The sequence below is a fragment of the Aspergillus chevalieri genome, chromosome 5 (assembly GCF_016861735.1).
Source record: "Aspergillus chevalieri M1 DNA, chromosome 5, nearly complete sequence".
NCBI lineage: Eukaryota > Fungi > Ascomycota > Eurotiomycetes > Eurotiales > Aspergillaceae > Aspergillus > Aspergillus chevalieri.
Genome location: NC_057366.1, coordinates 3,472,731 through 3,490,593, shown reverse-complemented (window position 1 = coordinate 3,490,593; position 17,863 = coordinate 3,472,731). Strand labels below are relative to the sequence as shown.

General features: G+C 50.5%; 11 protein-coding genes across 11 annotated transcripts; 7 read left to right on the top strand and 4 right to left on the bottom strand.

Moving 5' to 3' along the window:
* Positions 1 to 140: 140 nt before the first annotated feature.
* ACHE_51227A (SUMO protease ULP1) lies at positions 141 to 3,467 on the top strand (the record flags this gene model as incomplete). Its single annotated transcript, XM_043281031.1, has 2 exons — positions 141 to 2,266; positions 2,327 to 3,467. 2 exons carry the CDS (start codon positions 141 to 143, stop codon positions 3,465 to 3,467), a joined length of 3,267 nt encoding a protein of 1,088 aa, XP_043138551.1.
* Positions 3,468 to 4,054: 587 nt separating this feature from the next.
* Positions 4,055 to 5,356, bottom strand: ACHE_51226S (glycoside hydrolase family 16 protein; the record flags this gene model as incomplete). The annotated part of the gene is made up of 1 exon (XM_043281029.1): positions 4,055 to 5,356. One exon carries the CDS (start codon positions 5,354 to 5,356, stop codon positions 4,055 to 4,057), a length of 1,302 nt encoding a protein of 433 aa, XP_043138550.1.
* A 373-nt stretch (positions 5,357 to 5,729) lies between these two features.
* On the bottom strand, positions 5,730 to 7,060 carry ACHE_51225S (uncharacterized protein; the record flags this gene model as incomplete). The annotated part of the gene is made up of 3 exons (XM_043281028.1): positions 5,730 to 6,468; positions 6,519 to 6,944; positions 7,008 to 7,060. The coding sequence occupies 3 exons, from the start codon at positions 7,058 to 7,060 to the stop codon at positions 5,730 to 5,732; spliced, it is 1,218 nt and encodes a 405-aa protein (XP_043138549.1).
* Positions 7,061 to 7,474: 414 nt separating this feature from the next.
* On the top strand, positions 7,475 to 8,376 carry ACHE_51224A (oxidoreductase, short chain dehydrogenase/reductase family; the record flags this gene model as incomplete). The annotated part of the gene is made up of 4 exons (XM_043281027.1): positions 7,475 to 7,522; positions 7,577 to 7,872; positions 7,933 to 8,236; positions 8,287 to 8,376. The coding sequence occupies 4 exons, from the start codon at positions 7,475 to 7,477 to the stop codon at positions 8,374 to 8,376; spliced, it is 738 nt and encodes a 245-aa protein (XP_043138548.1).
* A 263-nt stretch (positions 8,377 to 8,639) lies between these two features.
* ACHE_51223A (uncharacterized protein) lies at positions 8,640 to 9,896 on the top strand (the record flags this gene model as incomplete). Its single annotated transcript, XM_043281026.1, has 1 exon — positions 8,640 to 9,896. One exon carries the CDS (start codon positions 8,640 to 8,642, stop codon positions 9,894 to 9,896), a length of 1,257 nt encoding a protein of 418 aa, XP_043138547.1.
* A 63-nt stretch (positions 9,897 to 9,959) lies between these two features.
* ACHE_51222S (uncharacterized protein) lies at positions 9,960 to 10,292 on the bottom strand (the record flags this gene model as incomplete). The annotated part of the gene is made up of 2 exons (XM_043281025.1): positions 9,960 to 10,038; positions 10,108 to 10,292. The coding sequence occupies 2 exons, from the start codon at positions 10,290 to 10,292 to the stop codon at positions 9,960 to 9,962; spliced, it is 264 nt and encodes an 87-aa protein (XP_043138546.1).
* Positions 10,293 to 10,871: 579 nt separating this feature from the next.
* ACHE_51221A (putative endo-1,3(4)-beta-glucanase) lies at positions 10,872 to 12,137 on the top strand (the record flags this gene model as incomplete). Its single annotated transcript, XM_043281024.1, has 1 exon — positions 10,872 to 12,137. The coding sequence occupies one exon, from the start codon at positions 10,872 to 10,874 to the stop codon at positions 12,135 to 12,137; it is 1,266 nt and encodes a 421-aa protein (XP_043138545.1).
* A 442-nt stretch (positions 12,138 to 12,579) lies between these two features.
* Positions 12,580 to 13,508, top strand: ACHE_51220A (uncharacterized protein; the record flags this gene model as incomplete). Its single annotated transcript, XM_043281023.1, has 5 exons — positions 12,580 to 12,748; positions 12,816 to 13,063; positions 13,115 to 13,208; positions 13,264 to 13,336; positions 13,394 to 13,508. 5 exons carry the CDS (start codon positions 12,580 to 12,582, stop codon positions 13,506 to 13,508), a joined length of 699 nt encoding a protein of 232 aa, XP_043138544.1.
* A 423-nt stretch (positions 13,509 to 13,931) lies between these two features.
* On the top strand, positions 13,932 to 14,147 carry ACHE_51219A (uncharacterized protein; the record flags this gene model as incomplete). The annotated part of the gene is made up of 1 exon (XM_043281022.1): positions 13,932 to 14,147. One exon carries the CDS (start codon positions 13,932 to 13,934, stop codon positions 14,145 to 14,147), a length of 216 nt encoding a protein of 71 aa, XP_043138543.1.
* A 483-nt stretch (positions 14,148 to 14,630) lies between these two features.
* optD (small oligopeptide transporter, OPT family) lies at positions 14,631 to 16,572 on the top strand (the record flags this gene model as incomplete). Its single annotated transcript, XM_043281021.1, has 3 exons — positions 14,631 to 15,879; positions 15,935 to 16,321; positions 16,376 to 16,572. 3 exons carry the CDS (start codon positions 14,631 to 14,633, stop codon positions 16,570 to 16,572), a joined length of 1,833 nt encoding a protein of 610 aa, XP_043138542.1.
* A 170-nt stretch (positions 16,573 to 16,742) lies between these two features.
* ACHE_51217S (alpha/beta fold hydrolase) lies at positions 16,743 to 17,529 on the bottom strand (the record flags this gene model as incomplete). The annotated part of the gene is made up of 3 exons (XM_043281020.1): positions 16,743 to 17,060; positions 17,121 to 17,264; positions 17,299 to 17,529. The coding sequence occupies 3 exons, from the start codon at positions 17,527 to 17,529 to the stop codon at positions 16,743 to 16,745; spliced, it is 693 nt and encodes a 230-aa protein (XP_043138541.1).
* Between the last annotated feature and the right edge of the window lie 334 nt (positions 17,530 to 17,863).

The window sequence follows — 17,863 nt, the reverse complement described above, 5'->3', positions numbered from 1 at the left end:
TTTGTTCTTATTCACGTTCTTGTTAGCCCCTTTGTCACGTTTGTAACGACCTCGAGAATTTCCATCCTTTACCGACCGACCGCCTCTTTACAACCGCCGCAAGCTCTTTGTTCGGACAATATTCCGTCAATATTGGCACCATGGCTGGCGTCGTTGCGACCCAGCAGCCGGAAATGGAGGACGAGGCTATGAACGATATCGCTTTACTATCCCCCGATGCCCCGCGTCTCGATTCTGCTATGGTCTCTTCACCCGGCGATCCCATGGACATCAGTCCAATGCCCGCCACGAACCACCAGCGCCAGCCCGCTTTCGAGCAGCAATGTGCTCAAAATGGCTCACAGCGTGTCGAGAAAACCTCAAACAAAACATTTAACAGTCTCCCTCAGCCCTCCTTCACAAATGACCACCCTGTTCTGAGCTCCACCGCTGGTTACGTCAAGCCTGATGGCAACAACAACAAACCTTCATCGGGGTTACAGAACCGCAGAACTACCTTCCAACCCCATCGTTTTTCTCCAAAGAATCGCGCATCTGTCAAGCAGGGTCATTTAAAGCGTCTTCCGTTGGCCGTGCAGGCGAAGCTCGGTACTCCTTACAAGCCCGCCTTGGTTGGCATGAATCGCAACTTCCGAACATTGCCCTCGTCTAACCCTCAGCCTGATCTTCAGTCGAACGACAATCACTTTACTGTTAATGGCTACCCTCCCCTGGATCTCAATCATGTTCACTATCGTCCGACTCTCGACCCTCCTGTCAATCGGCAATTGTTCAAAACTACTGCTCCTATACCTGCACCTACGAACTCCGCGACCGGCTCCACTAGTGACGAGACTACTGCGAAGCGTACTTCCGAAAAGACTATTACCTCTGTTGGTCCTGATGACGGAGCTGGTTGCGAAGATCCTCACGGGACCACTAGCGGATTTTCCCTGCAGCGCACACCTCTTGCCAAAGGACAATTGAACCACATCGATACCAATCGTCCCGCGACTTACGTTAGCCCTAAGTACCGCAAACTAAGCCAACGTGACTCGGACTCCGCTACTACTTCGCCCGCTCATAATTCTCAACAAATGGCCTCTGCCCAAGATAACGGACACTCCAACCCTTCTAAACAGCCGACACTCGCACCCATTAGTTCTTCTAATCTGATCTCACCTTCCAAACCTAACATATCGATCAACAAGACCCCATCCATGGGAAGGACAGATGATTCCAAGCACACTGAAGCTTGGAATGACATGTTAGAGCTCCAGGATGCTCTTCGGAATCAGGGTATTGCCCCAGATAACCCACCCTACCAGGACCCCATTAACGAACCCCCCAAACCTTGTCATCATCGTATGCCGGGTAGTTGGCCAGAAGATTCCCTTGACTTTCCTGAGCCTATCAGAGACGGACCCCATCTTTTTATTCAAGACCCAAATCTCTCAGGAGACCATGGTTCGCTGATTCCCAGTACTCTAGTTACTTCACCGGAATTTCACAAAACACAAGAACCAGCCAATTCAACCCTTTCGCCGAAGTCCTATGATCCTGCAGCCTCCCAGGATGCCGCGGTTATTCAAGCGCAAACTTCAGAGGCAGGCCAAGATTCACAGCCAAAAGACGACATCTCCTATGCTTCGTTTTCCTGGAGTGACCAACTTTGGGGAGCCACGCAAAGCATCTTCGCCACTGCCATTGCTCTTGCTGACACTTTCAAACGACGTGCCGTTGCTCTTTTTGAAGAGCCTCGTCCTACCTCTCGTCGGGCTAGCCATACTGTTACCTCGAGCTCCCCGACTAGAGCAAATTTGCGTATGCTTTCAGAAGAGCAACGCAGGCGTCTTAAAAGCAACCAGTGGCGCATAGACAGAGGCTATCCGACCGTGCAAGACTATCCATTCCCCGAGTTGTCTCTTGATGCCCCCCAATTCCTGACTACAACGGATGCATTGCCAGAAGATGAAGCTCCTCTAAAGCCTGTTATTTCTGACGCGAAGAAATCAATTAGTAGCGACGGGCCTTGTCGCAAACATGGCGCTCCCGTGATAGACCGCAAGCGCCGAACTGTTAAATCCGGAATCAGCAAAAGGTCCACGTTTCAGGCATTAAGTCCGAATATGAAACGACGAATGCATATGCGCCCCGGGAAACGGAACATTCCTCGTACCCGACTGGACCGCTCATTGGTACATGCTGTCCAATCTGGTAAATGGACCCTGGATGATCTTTCCACAAAGCCGAAAGGACGTGTCGCTCCGGTGCAGGATCGTAAAAGGTTAGCCCATCTGGAAGCCGTCAATAACCAAAAAGAACGCTCACTAACACCACTTCTCAGGAGGTTGGAACTCGCCACGACTGAAGCCGCTCGCCAGAAACGAGCTGCGCCAAAGAAAGTGCGATTCGTACTTCAGTCTGCGCCTCCTGATGACGATCCGGCACTCGTGGGCCATCATTTGCATCCCGGGCTTATGAAAACATTGATTGAAGAGGAAAAGGAAAACGAACCTCCGAAATACGTCGAGGAAGAACCTGAGGCCCCTGATCCTGGGTTGAGCTCGTGGCTTCAATCCGAGTTTCCATTTGGAAGGCCTGTATCTGCTGTTCGGCTTTTTGCTCCCGGTGCCAAACTTCCCCAGGGCCGTAGCGAATCCATCTATGCGGCTGAATGGCGCAAAATTCAAGAGGAAGAAAAAGCCAAGCAAGTCCCCGCCCGTATTCGTCCTGAGGGGCCCGCGGTTCGACCGCTTCCACCGAAATGGGAGGCTCGACTGGCGGAAACCAAGGCGTTCCCGGACAATCGGCAGATTGCCACAACTTTGTCCGGCGATCCTTTGACCAAGAGAGACCTCGCCACCTGCTACACGCCTATGAAGTGGCTCAATGACGAGGTCATCAACGCATACCTCGCTGTCCTCATCGACTACCTCCGACGGGCCAATGGCAACGCGGGACGCCACGACAAGCCCAAGTTTCATGCGTTTAACACCTTTTTCTTCTCGAATCTGAGAGATAAAGGCTACTCGTCCGTTAGCCGGTGGGCCAAGCGGGCCAAGATCGGAGGAGAAGCCCTGCTTGAAGTCGACACAGTTTACATCCCTGTGCACAACAGTGCTCATTGGACTTTGATGGTTGTCAAGCCGACCGAGAGATCTATTGAATACTTCGACTCGCTGGGTTCCGCTTCACCTCGTCATGTGGCTATAGTCAAGGACTGGCTACGTGGAGAGCTTTCCGCCCGGTTTGTCGAAGAAGAGTGGTCGGTGGTTCCCACGGTTTCTCCTCAGCAAGACAACGGGAGCGACTGCGGTGTATTTCTACTGTCAACCGCGAAGGCCGTCGCCGTCGGAATTGAGCCACAATCTTACGGGGCGAGAGACATTCCGCTTCTGCGGCGGAAGATTGTGGCCGAGCTGATGGCTGGTGGCCTTGATGGAGACTTCAAGCCCGAGGGAGAGACGGGTGAGGTGTTGATGTGAGCTCATAAAGAGAAAAGAGAAAGAAAGAAAGCAAGGAAGGAGAGAAGGAGTGGGACAATTGGAACGATCAAGAACGCGAGGTTGAGCATTTGACGGTGATATGATTTTGGATGGAAGCGTGGATTCACATACATTTATACACATTGGAGGAGCATTGGGATAGCATTTACAGGAGAGGCGTTGATATGTGTTGTTTGTTATTTCTGTTGTTTCTGCTGGATGGTGCATATGCTGTTTTGACATTTGATATTTGATATACTCGATACTTGATACCCCGTCAGTCGGAGCGGAAAGGGAAGAGCTTTCGACATGAGCATTGCAATTTTTCGGCATTTACATCTTAGTCTATATTTGCATGTATCTCGGAGTCTGTATTCTGTTTGTATTTAGATAGATGCGACTGCTTTGTTGGTTACAGTTTTGTCCGGATATGTGGTCCAATCGTGGCAGACTTCAATATAACCTTATCAAACAGGAATATAGATGTTTCATAAGTCATAGAATAGGCACAAAGCTAAGTTTTACTAAACTAGCCATGACCACGAAGATATTGTCCCAGACAGTAGACAAGAGACCGGCGCTCGGATCTACCGTATGTCGTCCACCCAGCATGGTCTGCGACATTTCTCTTCATGGCTGTGATAATCATCGCCACTGTCATCGCCATCATCATCGCCATCGTCACCATCATCATCGTCTTCGTCTTCTTCCTGTTTCTTTTTCTTCCTCTCCTCGCTCGAAATGTTTGCTTTCCCTGTATCGCCGTCTAACACGTCTCTGGATCGACCCGATATGTTATAGGCCAACTGGATCCATTCGATGCCCATGAACACGCTCTCTCCAACGTTCATATCACCGGTCCAATCCCCACCATCACTCCAGAGATTGATAACGAGCGTACTCGGCATATCGGGGACCTTATACGTCTTGGAGCTGTGCATGTGATCATTAACGTACCAGACAGAGAGGTTAGAGAACCAATCCAGCCGATGCGTGGCCCACTCAGTCCATGGCGTCTGGACAGCGGCGATGGTACTGGCACCGGGGATAGTCTCATCCGTTTCCCAGTCGTAATCTGGTTGGTTGGCGTAGTGAATGATATTGGATGGGTCCTTGGTTAAGATCTCGATATCCGACTCTCCGCCTGAGGGGTTGATGGTGAAGATACCGGCGCAGGCACCCTTTGGCGGTCCGCCCGGGGTCATGGGATTGGTGGTATTGTGATCCGTATGATTCCATCCTGATTTGTCGTTGGTAAGACGACCGTAAGGTAGCATGCGAAGACGGACACGGAACGAGCAGCGGAATACATTTGTAAGACGGTTTTCGAGCTCAGCGGCTGAGTTGTACTTGTCCAGACGCGTGGTGCGGAGCACGAGGTAGGTATTTCCAAACTCAGTGGTCGAATTGGTACCGTTCTCCTTGGGAAGCGGGTCTTGGGCAAAGAAGATGTTGTTAACCGAGTTAAGAATCGGTACGGGCTTCTGGGAGGTAGGTCGACGATTCCAGTTCTGCGTCTTCCAGTCCGCTGCGAAGTGGGATTTCGACAGTGGCACCACGTTGGCTCCGAATACGCTGTCAGTCGCCATCACCGTCTCATCTCTTACACCGCCGTCAATGCCTTCATCGGGGATGACGCTGTTTGTAGGTGCTTCTGGTTTGATCGGTGTGATATCGCGGGGGATGGGAGCATGTCGGAAGTCCCAGAGTTGGTAATGCTGGAAGTATCCCTGATCCTGGCCGGAGACCAGGTAGCAGTCGCAGTGGGGGTGCTTGTGGTTCTCGGTTGTGGCAGGTAGGGTTGGGGAAGAGTCATCTTCGGCGACGGCCTGCGATAGGATGGGAACCGCGTAGGTGAGGAATTTCAGCAGTAAGACGAGTATCTTCATGGCCGGAACTGAGCTGCGTCGCTCGAGGGAAAGGGAAAAGTGAGGTTAGGAATTAGAAAAATGGTGACGAATACGAATTAAAAAGAGAAAGGTACGGGCTGCTGCGAATGGATGAAATAGGAAGGTGCAGCTGTATGCCCGTTTTGGAAGGCGCAGGCCTAATAGGCCTTAATAGGCAAGAACGGTCGACGTTCGGATATAGCACCCGAGGATACCGTAATTTGAACAATGTTAGATGAAGAGACAGAGTAGGATGCAACACCCGCCTGGTTCTAGTTGTTTTCGACCAAGTTTTAGGAGAGATTAGGGCCATCATAGACTAAATCCGCGCACCTTGAAGTCATTTCTATAAGATTCAAAAGGCGCGGTAACTTTAAGGTCCTACAGCCGAGTCAGGTTCGAATAGATCCTGTTTCAGAACCTCAAGGACTTTCTTTTCATCCACCTGTCCCAGATCAACCGAGGGTGCCGAATGATCGATTCCTTGTGCGCCCTCTCCGTCCAGACCACCCAATTCTCCGTCCTCTCCCGGCTTCTCAGGTTGGACGTACTCTTCTTCTAGGAGGTGTGACGCATTTTCTTTGCTTGTCGCGCGTAGGATGTCTGGTGAATCTGGTAGCACGTAGATGGTGGGAAATTCGAGGACTGTCCGCTTGCGCAGGGCAGAGGTAAAGGTTGCGGCCGGAGGTAGAGGGATCAGTACGGGTTGCCTGGTAGCGGTTCGTGGACGATGGAGGTAGAAGTAGACGTCCCGATGAGGGGTGATTTCGTTTTCTTGCAAGTCTGACGGAGAGGGATCCGAAGGTTCTGGCTGCGTTTCGTCTTGCTTTGGTTGAACTGGCAGCTCCTGTTCGGCGGATTGGGAATTCATCTCTATTGTTGATTGCGGTTCCAATTCGGATTGCGGTTGCTGATTGTCCTCCTGCTTTTGTCCCTGCACCTGCTCCGGTGGCTGACCCTGGTCCTGTGCTTGGTCCTTGTTGCGCTCCTCTTTCGGAAGAGGGTAGAATCTATCATAAGCTTCTGCGACACGGCACGACTCTAAACATGTCCGAATCTTCTTTTCTCCATCAGGGGCAATCCATTCCATCGTCCAGATCAAGCATTTGTGTCTTCGACTAGTCAGCACATCGCACCCAACCCAAAATCCAGGGAAACATACTTCGGATGCCACCTCGAGGTATTCTGCTTATTTCTCGTCATCCCCTTGGGAGCCCTGATGACATTAACCTCGCTACTCTGCGCGCCGCGCAAAAATCCAGCTTCTCCCTTAACCAATCCCTCATTCGGCCTCTTCCTCTTCCGGCCCCCATCTCTCATCTCCTCTCCCTCTTCCGCTTGGCGGTCGATAGAAATCCCACGATTCTCCGCATCTCTATCCGCGCGTTCCATGCTCCGCTCAATCCCCGTGATGAAATTAAAATCGCGATCGAATGCAGAGGGAGTCGCGAGCTCATTGCGGCGGAGGTAGGCGGCTGGATCGCGGACACCGGAGCATTGGGACCAGGTCTTATGGCGGCGGGAGCAGGGGAGGGAGCAGGTTCTGGTCGAACATCGGGGACAGCGGTATTTGGGGGCATTGATGTGGCTGATTATAAGATTTTCTGGTCAGTGACGATGCAATAATAGATAGGACATGGACGATAATCACCAAATTGTGCAAAGTTCACTGAGAAGAGGATCTCCTCCAGGGGTTTCAGACATGGCGGTCGATATTAGGATAGTATATTATGGTACCAACATGTAGTATAGCGTTTTTAAATGGATGTAAACAGAGGGATGATCAAAACTCAATGCGATAAAAGAAAAATTGCGATAACTATTTTAATGATAACAGCCTTGGTGCCTGAGGCCAGCGGTATCGATGGCTCGGTCCAAAGCAGCAATACCACCATACAGTAGTTATTCCGAGCAATTCCCATACATGATTGCTCTGTTTCACATTACTCGAAGGAGCATCTGCTCTAGATTGCAAATTGGCATTTCGACGCCAAAATGAGCAATCGCAGGGGTGACATCATCACATCATCGAATTTCTAAGCATGTGCGGAGTACTTATTGCCCTTTAAGAACTATTGTCCGGCAATTCAGACCTCATTCTCCTCGTTACTGTTAAAAATGGCTTCCAAAGCATTCGCAATCATTGCTGGTGTTGGTCCGGGCACGGTATGTCCCATTCCTAAAGTACTCACCCGATATCAAACCACTAACCAGCTATAGGGCGCCTCTATTGCCCGCAAATTCGCCCAAGCATACTCGGTTGTCCTGCTAGCTCGCAACCCCGCCAATTTTGAGCCGGTGGTTGACGAGATCAACTCTAACGGTGGTCAAGCTGTGGGATTCAGTGCAGATCTGTCCGATTCGCAGAGCGTTCGGTCCGCCTTTGACCAGATCTCGCAGCAGTATGCGGATTCTCCGCTGGCTGCAGCTGTGTTCAACCCCGGTGGAGGGTTTGTGCGGAAGCCGTTCTTGGAGTTGACGGAGAAGGAGTTTACGACGGGGTATGAGAGTCAAGGGTCAGTTTCTCTACCCACGGTGTACAGTCCTATTCTTAGTATCATCTGACCGGGCAACAGGAAAGGAGGCTTTCTCTTCGCTCAGAGTACTCTTCCACTTCTCCTCAGGGCTAAGGAAGCGTCATTGAAACATCCGCCAACGCTGGTATTTACCGGAGCGACCGCCAGTCTCAAAGGCTCCGCGACATTCTCGGCCTTCGCCTCGGGCAAGTTTGCACTGAGGGCGTTGGCGCAGTCCCTGGCGCGGGAGTTTGGTCCACAAGGCGTGCATGTGGCGCATGTCATCCTCGATGGGGTTATTGACATCCCACGGACGAAGAGCTGGACCTTTGAGCATGAAGATGCCAAGATCGACCCTGTGGCTGTAAGTGGAAACCTGGTTCATGTGCCACAGACTAATGCTGATGTTGTTAGATTGCCGATTCTTACTGGCACCTGCATACACAGCCGCGGACAACATTTGGATTCGAGTTGGATCTCCGGCCATATGTGGAGAAGTGGTGAGATGATCATGCGGAGAAGAAGAGCGTAGAAGTGTCGTGAGCGAGTAACTTAACCAACAGATAGCAATAAATCTGCTGCCTCATATGTATCGCACATAGCCACTTGCAATATATCCCCGTAGATCTCGTATCTACAACTAACCAATCATGAATAATGCCGCCTAACCGGGCGCTACAGGGCTGTCATGTGCGCCAAGTCTCATTCATTATAAAGACCTTCAGACGGTCTATACGAATGACTGAGGCTCTCATATCAGAAACACCATGCCACGAACCAAAGAAACCGGCAACGCAGAGCTCCAGATTGACCTGGCATCACCCCCTGGCTGGACATTTGCCCCCGGGGACACGGTCATCGGCACGGTCCTGCGTCGCTCACACATCGTCGCCCCGACAGCCACCGTGAAGCTGTCGCTGGTAGGGCACGTGAGGACCAAAATCACCCCAAATGGCAGCAGCAGCCGTGGCTACTACCGTGGGCACTGGTACCTTTTCAGCACGACGACGACGCAAGTACTCTTCGAAGGACCCTTGCACGCCCCCAAAGACAACTACAGTGGCAAAGATGAGACTTCTTGGTCCTTCTCACTGCCAATTCCGGTGAAACCGGCCGATTCAGCGTTGGGAGGCTACTATATGGAAGAGGGTTTCTTGCCGCAGGACAAATTTGGCCTCGCACAGCACACGTTGCCTGGGACGTTTATCACAAGTAACAACGACTGGAACCACTCTTCCGAAGGCTACGTAGAGTACTATCTCGAAGCTCGACTACAATATCACCGAGGGGGCGGGTACAAGCTAAATAGGGCTACGGTCCCCATCATAATGCGGCCCCAGCCTCCGATTGTCCTTCCCGATTGCGAGCTCCAGCAACGAAAGATCGACAAGACATTTCAAAGCCAGCGGCTGCTACCGGGAATGGAACGCGCAGATCTAACGTTCAGGCAAAAGTCGCAGAGACTCCTGGGCTCGTCAAAGGTACACAGGGCTCACTATAGCGTTGAGATCGGCTTGCCTCGCGTCGTCCAGTTGGACAACCCGTCGCCCATCCCGTTTACCTTGAACATCGTACTACCAACCAGCAGTACCAGCTTCCAAAATGCCGGGCTGAAGGTCCGGCTGAACTGGGTCAAGATATCTATCAAGTCCACGACTACTCTCCTCGCACCGCGCGACTTCAGCAGGCTCACCAAGAGGGATACCTATTCCGTTAACCACAATCTGAATCTGGAAAGGGCTTTTCGGGACCTTGAAGCTCCCATTGAATATTCTATCGACAAAGCTCACGATAATGGTGTAGTCAATATTGGCAATATGTTTCAGCTAACTCTCCGTTCGAATGGGTTGAAAGCAGGAAATAGACGTCTTGCTTCTGTACCATACCCATATATCCAACCTGATCTGGTCACGTATAATATTAGGCATAGTCATAGGCTGGAGACGGAGGTGTCTTTGAGCATTGCAGGAGAACGCCATACAATTCCAGTGAGTGGCGATGTGATGATATTAGCAGCTAACTAAAGGAGCATTCAGATGGAGTTATTGGTGGCTGTTGTTTACATACTGCTTGATTATTTCCTGTATTTAGTTGTAAAGGAATGGAGCAGAGAGCAATTGCGTATTTATGCTTTCAATTTCTTGTACAAATCTGAGATTCACTTCCCTATCCAAAGCTGAAGTGTAAGCTAAACTGATGAAAACTAGCCCACCATAAACCACCAGTGGGACAAACCTCATCCATATCCTAAATGCAATGGATCTGTACATCCTCTCCTCTAGCACTTCAAATTCACCAGTAATGTCCCGCGCCGTTTGACTGCTACCCTCAGTATCAACGGAGTCGGTATGCAGCATAATTGACTTAGCACCATGACCCTGCTCAATGTCACGGGAATTTATGTCGTAGATACTGTTCATATTATGATTCCTTGGGGCTGCTCCATCTCCGTCGCCGCTTGAAATCGCCTTTTGGGAATGAGAAGGAGCACTTTCTTTATCATTCTCTCAACCCGACTATCAAAGGATAGACGATTGCATAGGCGCCGGCGATGCAACCTAAGCAAAGAGGTCATCACCTGAAGTGCAATCCTGCCTCCCTTCCTTCTCGTCCCGGATAATCTTCGCTGTATCAACTCAACTGCAAAGATGGATCCCACAATTGCACAATTGGTCAACCAAGTTTTACCTGGCTAACGAGCTGATCGCTCACTAGAGTATGTCGGAGAGTTATCATCGGGTTATCGGACCTTCCCTGATGACTGGTAAATCAAAGCTGTATTAGCCAGACTGACAGCATGATATGTATGACAGAATTCAAAGCCTATCTTTGAAAGCCTATCTTCGGAGCAGGTTCGGTCAGTTCCTGTAGGAATAAAATGCTCCGTACATTTGTACAAAGCTGGCAAATATTTTAATGACTAAGCACAACGTCACAAGCTTGTCCCTCACCACGAAATCGGCATACCAGTTCACACTTTACTCTGTACACGACCCAACATGGTCCTCGACGACGCCTCTCCACAGGCGTACTATACGTCCTCTCAGCAGGATGACCAGAATGTCGCCCCAACCAACGCCAACTCCTCCATAACCCAATACCAAATCAAACCCGAAGCAATCGTCTCACCCGACCTCTTCACCCTCTACTTCGGTTTCGCCGGCAAATGGAACTGGCAACGCAACCTGGTCAACACGCTCGCAGCCCGCGTGGAGAATGCCCGCGTGCTAGTTCAACGCCCGCCCACTCAGGACGAAATGGACGCCTTTGTCACGCACAGTAGTCGCAGTTTATACCATGGACGGATTGGAGCGCCGCTTGCTAGTGGGCTTGCGATGGCCAGGATGTATAGCCAGGCGCGGAAGACGGACTATTACAAGGCGATGGTGCCTGGTGCAGAGGAGGGAAAATTGCCTAGTGCAAAACAATTGGCGCAAGGTGTTACGAGGTTTGCGAAGGCGGATCCTGCGGCGTTTCGGTCGGTGGCGGCGGCTTCGGTGTTTAAGTTGTTCTTTTGGACGCTGACGGGGGCGACTATGTCGAGTATTTATGCGGTTTATAATGATACCATTGCGACAATGTCGGATCCGAGGTTGACGAATTTCGTGAGGGAGGTGAAGCAGCAGAAACCAGAGGAGGTGCGAAAGCGGAAAATAGACGCTGCGCAGGACAGGTATCGGCAGAACCAGCAACAGATGACGTCGCAACCACGAGAACCGCAGCAACCGAGTGAGATGGTGCCCGACCAAGCGAGCGGTGGGACTACAGAGAGCCACGAACAGCAGGATTATAGCGCAATGTACGGTAACAACACTGAGCCTACGACTTCTTCCCGTTCCTACGATCGTCCGACCACGGCGGTGTCGACCAGCAGTAGCTGGTTCGGTGGAAGGAAAGAGCAAGACTCTGTATCCGACTTCTTTGACGATGCTAGTCCCACGGCACCCGAATACCAATATCCCCGCAACAATACTACAGCCTCTCAACCTTCTCCACCCGTATTCCAGCGTGGTGCATGGGAGCGGATTCGTCAACAGAATACCAACGGGGTATCCAACTCCCAAGGCCAAGAATACTACCGCGGGCAGTCTAGGGAGTGGAATACACAAGGCCAGAGAAATAGCGGCAGCGGTCAGGACACGGAAAGACAGCGGGAAAAAGAACAGGCACGTGCTGATTTTGAGCGGATGCTAGACGCTGAGCGGAACATGTCGAGTGACGATTCGGGAAATGGCAAGAATAAGGGTTGGGAGCGATGGAGTTGATCTATTCTTGGCATATGTACAGAGTATGTAAATTTAAAATGATGTACATTATGGGAACCATATGATTAAACATATGTTAGGTTGTCCACTTACCTGTATCAAGGCAGCGAGACATCATGCTCCGTAGAAATCGCAGCCATCCGGTATGCTCAGGTACATCGTCCGCATACGAAGAATGATGTCATTGATGATGTCCATCTCTGAATCAGGTTTACTCCTGGCAACGCCATCAGCATCTCTACTCCGTTTTGTTAAGCTAGAATGTTGATAAATAAGTCAAGAAGCCAAGTTCTGTACCTAATTAGAACAATTGTTCCCTGGGTTGCTTTCATTAGGTTTGAGCTTAACCCTTCCCTACAATCTCACCCATGACATTCGGGATTGAATACCGACCATACACTCCTACCAGTCTGCCTCTATTCAATCTTACCTCGTTATTACAATGACAGTCATCTGGGGCCTGGATCTCCATGAGATCCATTGGAGCAAGTTCCGAAGCTCCAACATGTTCACCCGCGTCTACCACCTGCGCCGCACAAAGATGATCGTCTACCAGATCGCCATGATCCTTTGCGTATGCTCAGAGGCCGTCGGGACAGCGGCACTATCCGGTAAATCCTCTCTCCGTTACCCCTCATAGCCCGAATAACAGTACTAACCAACCCGCTCTATCTATAGACTACCTCGACCAACAAAGCCAGATCCAAGGCCAACACCCCGGCGTCAAAGTGTACAACAACGATTTTATCGGTGCGGCATCGTATAACATCTGGGCGGGGGTTTCGGTCGCATGGGTATTTGGGGGTGCGTTCTTCTTTGACCTCTTCTGGCCTGAGAGGCATGAGGATCGAGATATCCGGTGGGCGTGGAAGCTTTGTGCAGTGGCGGAGTCGATTATGATGCTGGCTTCGGCTTTCGCGTTGACGGTATGACACCTTATGGTGGTTTGAAGTGTATAGTGATGCTGATATGGGTAGATTATCACGGCCACGCGTAGTGCGAAAATCACGGGAACGGACGCTGCGTCTGCAAGACAGTACTGGGAGGAGTCTATGAAGAAACCTGCTTTGAGTATGTGTACTGTTCGCGATTCGTCGATCTCACGGAAGATGGTTAACAAGACTAGGGTATTACACTAATCCGAAAGCTGTTGCTGCCGTTGTTCTTGCGTGGCCTGGTGTTGTCGCGACTATCGCTAGGTACGTCTACCCCGCCATCCTGTTTTTCAGTGTTAATGTGGCTAATCATAATAACAGTACTATAATTCTTTGGATGTCTCATAAACATGATGATGAGTTCGGCCCCAAGTCAAACCATGGGCGGAGCCTTGAGAATGGCGTCGGTTCGGAGACAGAACAGAAACCGGTATAGAATTATGATACCCCAGCATAGATCTAATTGGATAGACATTGATGTCTTTGATCCTACACTCACGCGGAGAATATGCCCTAAAATGACCTGGAATGATAAGATATAGTCGCGGGGTTCCAACATACGTACCCCTACATTATTATCATCCCTAGTATGATATCGAGCATAAACAAGCACAACGCCCAAGATAAACACCATAAGCTTTCATGGCATATCAAGAAATATGACTTCGGTCGCATTGACAGCAGAATAACCAGGCTATCAATTTAGTTGCGTTCCACTGGTTGTCGCCATTTATCGTGGGTCTATCGCAACATGCACGCCATCAGCTGAACAGGGATGCTGATAACCATAAATACAATCCTCCCAACGCCGGAAATTTTTTCTTTGTCTCCTCAATTCAGTCTCTCGTGTCACGTCAAAATGGCTACTTCCGCAAAGGATAGTAGGAAAGATCCCATTGAGACACAAACCCAACCGGTGGATGTTGAAGCATGGGAGGGCGAGAACCCGGTCAAGCCAGCACCTGCGTCTAATCAGGCTGAATTGACGCCAAATGAAGCATTTAAGTGGAATGTCGAGGGCGATCAGTCGCCTTGTATGTCCATCTTTGGCCTTATGGTGTGCGATCATCGCTGATTGACGTGTATAGTCCCCGAGGTGGCAGCATGTGTCTCCAACACCGATGATCCTAACATGGCTTGTAGCAGTGAGTCTTTATCACAAATCTATGTTAATTGGTACTAACGAGGCAGCCTTCCGATCATGGACTCTTACTACCATATTTGTGATGCTGTTTGCTGCGGTCAACCAGTTCTTCGGTCTGCGATATGTATGTACGCTTTCTTACCATATGCGAACGCATGCTAACAAAAATAGCCTTCTCTCACCATCGGATATGTCGTCGCTCAGCTACTGGTATTTCCCATTGGTCGAGCATGGGAAAAACTTCCTCGATGGAGAGTTCCATTGGGAAAGTTCTCCTTTGATCTCAACCCAGGGAAGTTTACCGTCAAGGAGCATGCTCTGATCGTGATTGTAAGCTGATCGCCTATATTATTATTGCTTTCAACATGCTAATCAGTGTAGTGCGTCAACATCAGCGCCAGCACAGCCTACGCCATGGGCTCATTAGTCGCTATCACCAGCCCCGTCTACTGGGATCGCGACTACGGACCAGGTTTCTCCTTCCTTTATCTTCTGACCACCCAAATGCTAGGCTTTGGCTTTGCTGGACTAGCCCGTCGATGGCTGGTTTACCCCGGAGCCCTCATCTGGCCTTCGTCTCTCTCATCTACAGTCCTGTTTCGGGCTCTGCACGAACCGAAGCAAGATAACTCCCCCGCGAACGGCTGGACCATAACGAGATATCGCTTCTTCGCCTACTTCACGCTCCTCGCGTTTGTCATTTTCTGGTTCCCGGATTATATCTGGACGAGTCTGAGCACGTTTGCGTTTATTACCTGGATCTGGCCCCATAGCCAGAAAGTGAACACGATCTTCGGAATGAACTCAGGTCTGGGATTGCTGCCGATCAGTTTCGACTGGACGCAAATTACCTATGCCGGATCACCTGGATCCCCTCTGACGACGCCGTTCTACATCACCTGCAATGCGTATGCCGTGGTAGTCTTATTCTACCTCTTCCTTTCGCCCATCCTATATTACACCAACGTCTGGAACAGCGGATACCTCCCGCTGCTCTCGTCAAGCACCTTCGACAACACAGGCTCAACATACAACATCACCCGCGTCGTTGACGAGAACCTCAACTTCGTCCAGAGCAAGTACGAGGCCTACTCGCCAATGTATATCTCCATGTCCTACTCCCTGACTTACGGGCTCTCCTTCGCCGCCGTCACCGCCATGGTCGTGCACACGTACCTCTACAACGGGCGTGAGATCTGGGCCAAGTTCAAGAACTCGCGACACGGCGGCGAAGATATCCACCGGCGCTTGATGCACGCGTACCCCGAGGTCCCGGATTGGTGGTACGGCGCGCTGACCGTGGTTATCGTGGGCCTTGGTATTTTCACCGTGCGATACTGGGACTCTGGACTACCAGTTTGGGGGTTTATCGTCGTGTGCTGTGGGATGGGTGTGCTGCTTATTGTCCCCGAGGGGATTCTGGAGGGGACCACGAACCAGCGTATCTTCTTGAATATCATCACTGAGTTGATTGCTGGTTATGCGTGGCCCGGGAAGCCGATTGCCAACATGATGGTGAAGTTTTATGGGTATAACTCAGTGAAGCATGGAATGGACTTTGCGCAGGATTTGAAACTGGGGCAGTATATGAAGATTCCGCCAAGGGTATTGTTCGTTGGGCAGGTTTATTCGAGTGTTCTCGCGACGTTGACGCAGACTGGTGGTGCGTATTTGTCCATTTCTTTCAATATATCTTTCCAGATGTGCTAACGAAACAGTCCTCCGCTGGATGATGGGCCACATCTCCGACCTGTGCTCCCCATCCAACAAGCAACGTTTCACCTGCAACGGGTCCAAAGTCGTCTACAACGCCTCCATGATCTGGGGCACCATCGGACCCCAGCGGATGTTCCAGTCCGGCCAGGTCTATAATGCTCTGATGTATTTTTTCATCATTGGCCCCGTGGTAACTGTTGTGGTGTACTTTGTGTACCGACGCCATCCGAACAGCTGGATTAAATGGGTTAATGTGCCGATTTTCTTCAATGCGGCGGGGAATATTCCGCCCGCGAATACAACGCAGTACTCGCTTTGGTTTATTTTCGGTTTCTTGTTTAACTACCTGATTCGGAAGAAGGCGTTTCAGTGGTGGAAGCGGTATAATTGTTAGTGCCTCCAACTCTGGACCCTAAAACAAAGCTAACAAAGGACTATGGCAGACCTCCTGCAAGCAGCAATGGACACCGGCACCGCCCTCGCCACCATTGTCATCTTCTTCGCTCTGAGCTACAATCAGATCGAATTGAACTGGTGGGGAAATACCGTGGGCTCGAACACAGACGATGCCAACTCCGTCCCTTGGCTGAAGGTCCCCTCGGGAGGACATTTTGGGAAGGGTCCTGGAGAGTTCCATTAAGCGGATTGACTTCATCCACTTGTATCGAATGATTTATGGCTTGTCAGGTAGCCAGAGAAAACGAACAGATCTAATGGAATTGTCACGCTAGTTATTGATGAATGTAAACTGGAGCAAGTTGTACATACGAGACCCGAGTTGCTTCCTGCACTTAGTCCCTGATCACCTCATCAAACCTCCTCAACCAACCCCCCAACAATTCCTGCAACCCTCTCCGGCATACTCAAAAACGGAAAATGTGACGATTTTAACCGATATACACGCGACGTTCCCAGCACCCCAACCATATACTCCTGCACCGCCAACGGCAACATCGCATCCTCTTCACCCATAATATATGCAGTTGGTATAACATACCATGGGTCGTGTGTCGCGGTACCAGAGAAAACAAGGAGAGGGGTATGCGTTAGCGCAGACGTCCAGTGAGTTTGTTGTGCCTGGGGAAGGTCGTGGAATGGGTTCTCGAAGGCTAGGGTGGTGTAGTCTCCCTGCTCAATCCCAGTTAGCAATCCGTATAGACAAGGGGAATAAAAAAGAGGAAGACGTACATCGAATTTGATCCACGGCAAAATTTCTCCCCCGCAAACATCAATCAGGCTTTGTCCTTCATTAACCACGAACGCGGTCATGTACACGATCATCACCACACCACCCTGCTTTCCTTCCTTTCGACGGACTGGTCCCTCGAGACCCTGAACCACCCCAGAGGCAACAAGCCCGCCGTACGAGTGCGCGACCACGATGACATTCTCCAGAGTTAACGAGTCGTTGCAGGGTGCTTCGGAGGTTTGAGATGTCGTCGTCAAGGGTCTTCGTGGGAGGTTCCGTGCCGGATGAGGAATGTGCAACGGTTTCGGTTATAAGACCCTTTTCTGAGAGATTGGATGAGAGTTGGGTGTAGAATGCTGGGGTGGCCCAGGCACCCGGGACAAGGACTATGGTTGGCTTGAAGGACATTGCGATGTGAATGAGATTGCTAGCGTTAGTTGATAGATGATGGTGCATCTACATATGAGGGAGGTGTGGGGATAAATGCACGCACGGGATTTGCTTCCCAACGATGGTTGATAAGCTAGTTAGGGTTCTGAGCCCGGTGTTTGGTACAGATTCCGTCCAATCGGCAGGTTACTCGGCTATTGAACAATTTTATGTTAACTACGTAGCACTGGAAAGAGAATATATTGCAATAAGATAAGCCAGGACACTGAGGCTAGGAGGTAAAAGGTATAACAAACGACGGTATAATGCAAATTCGAGGTATCAAGGTATCATCTCGTAAACGAACCAAAGA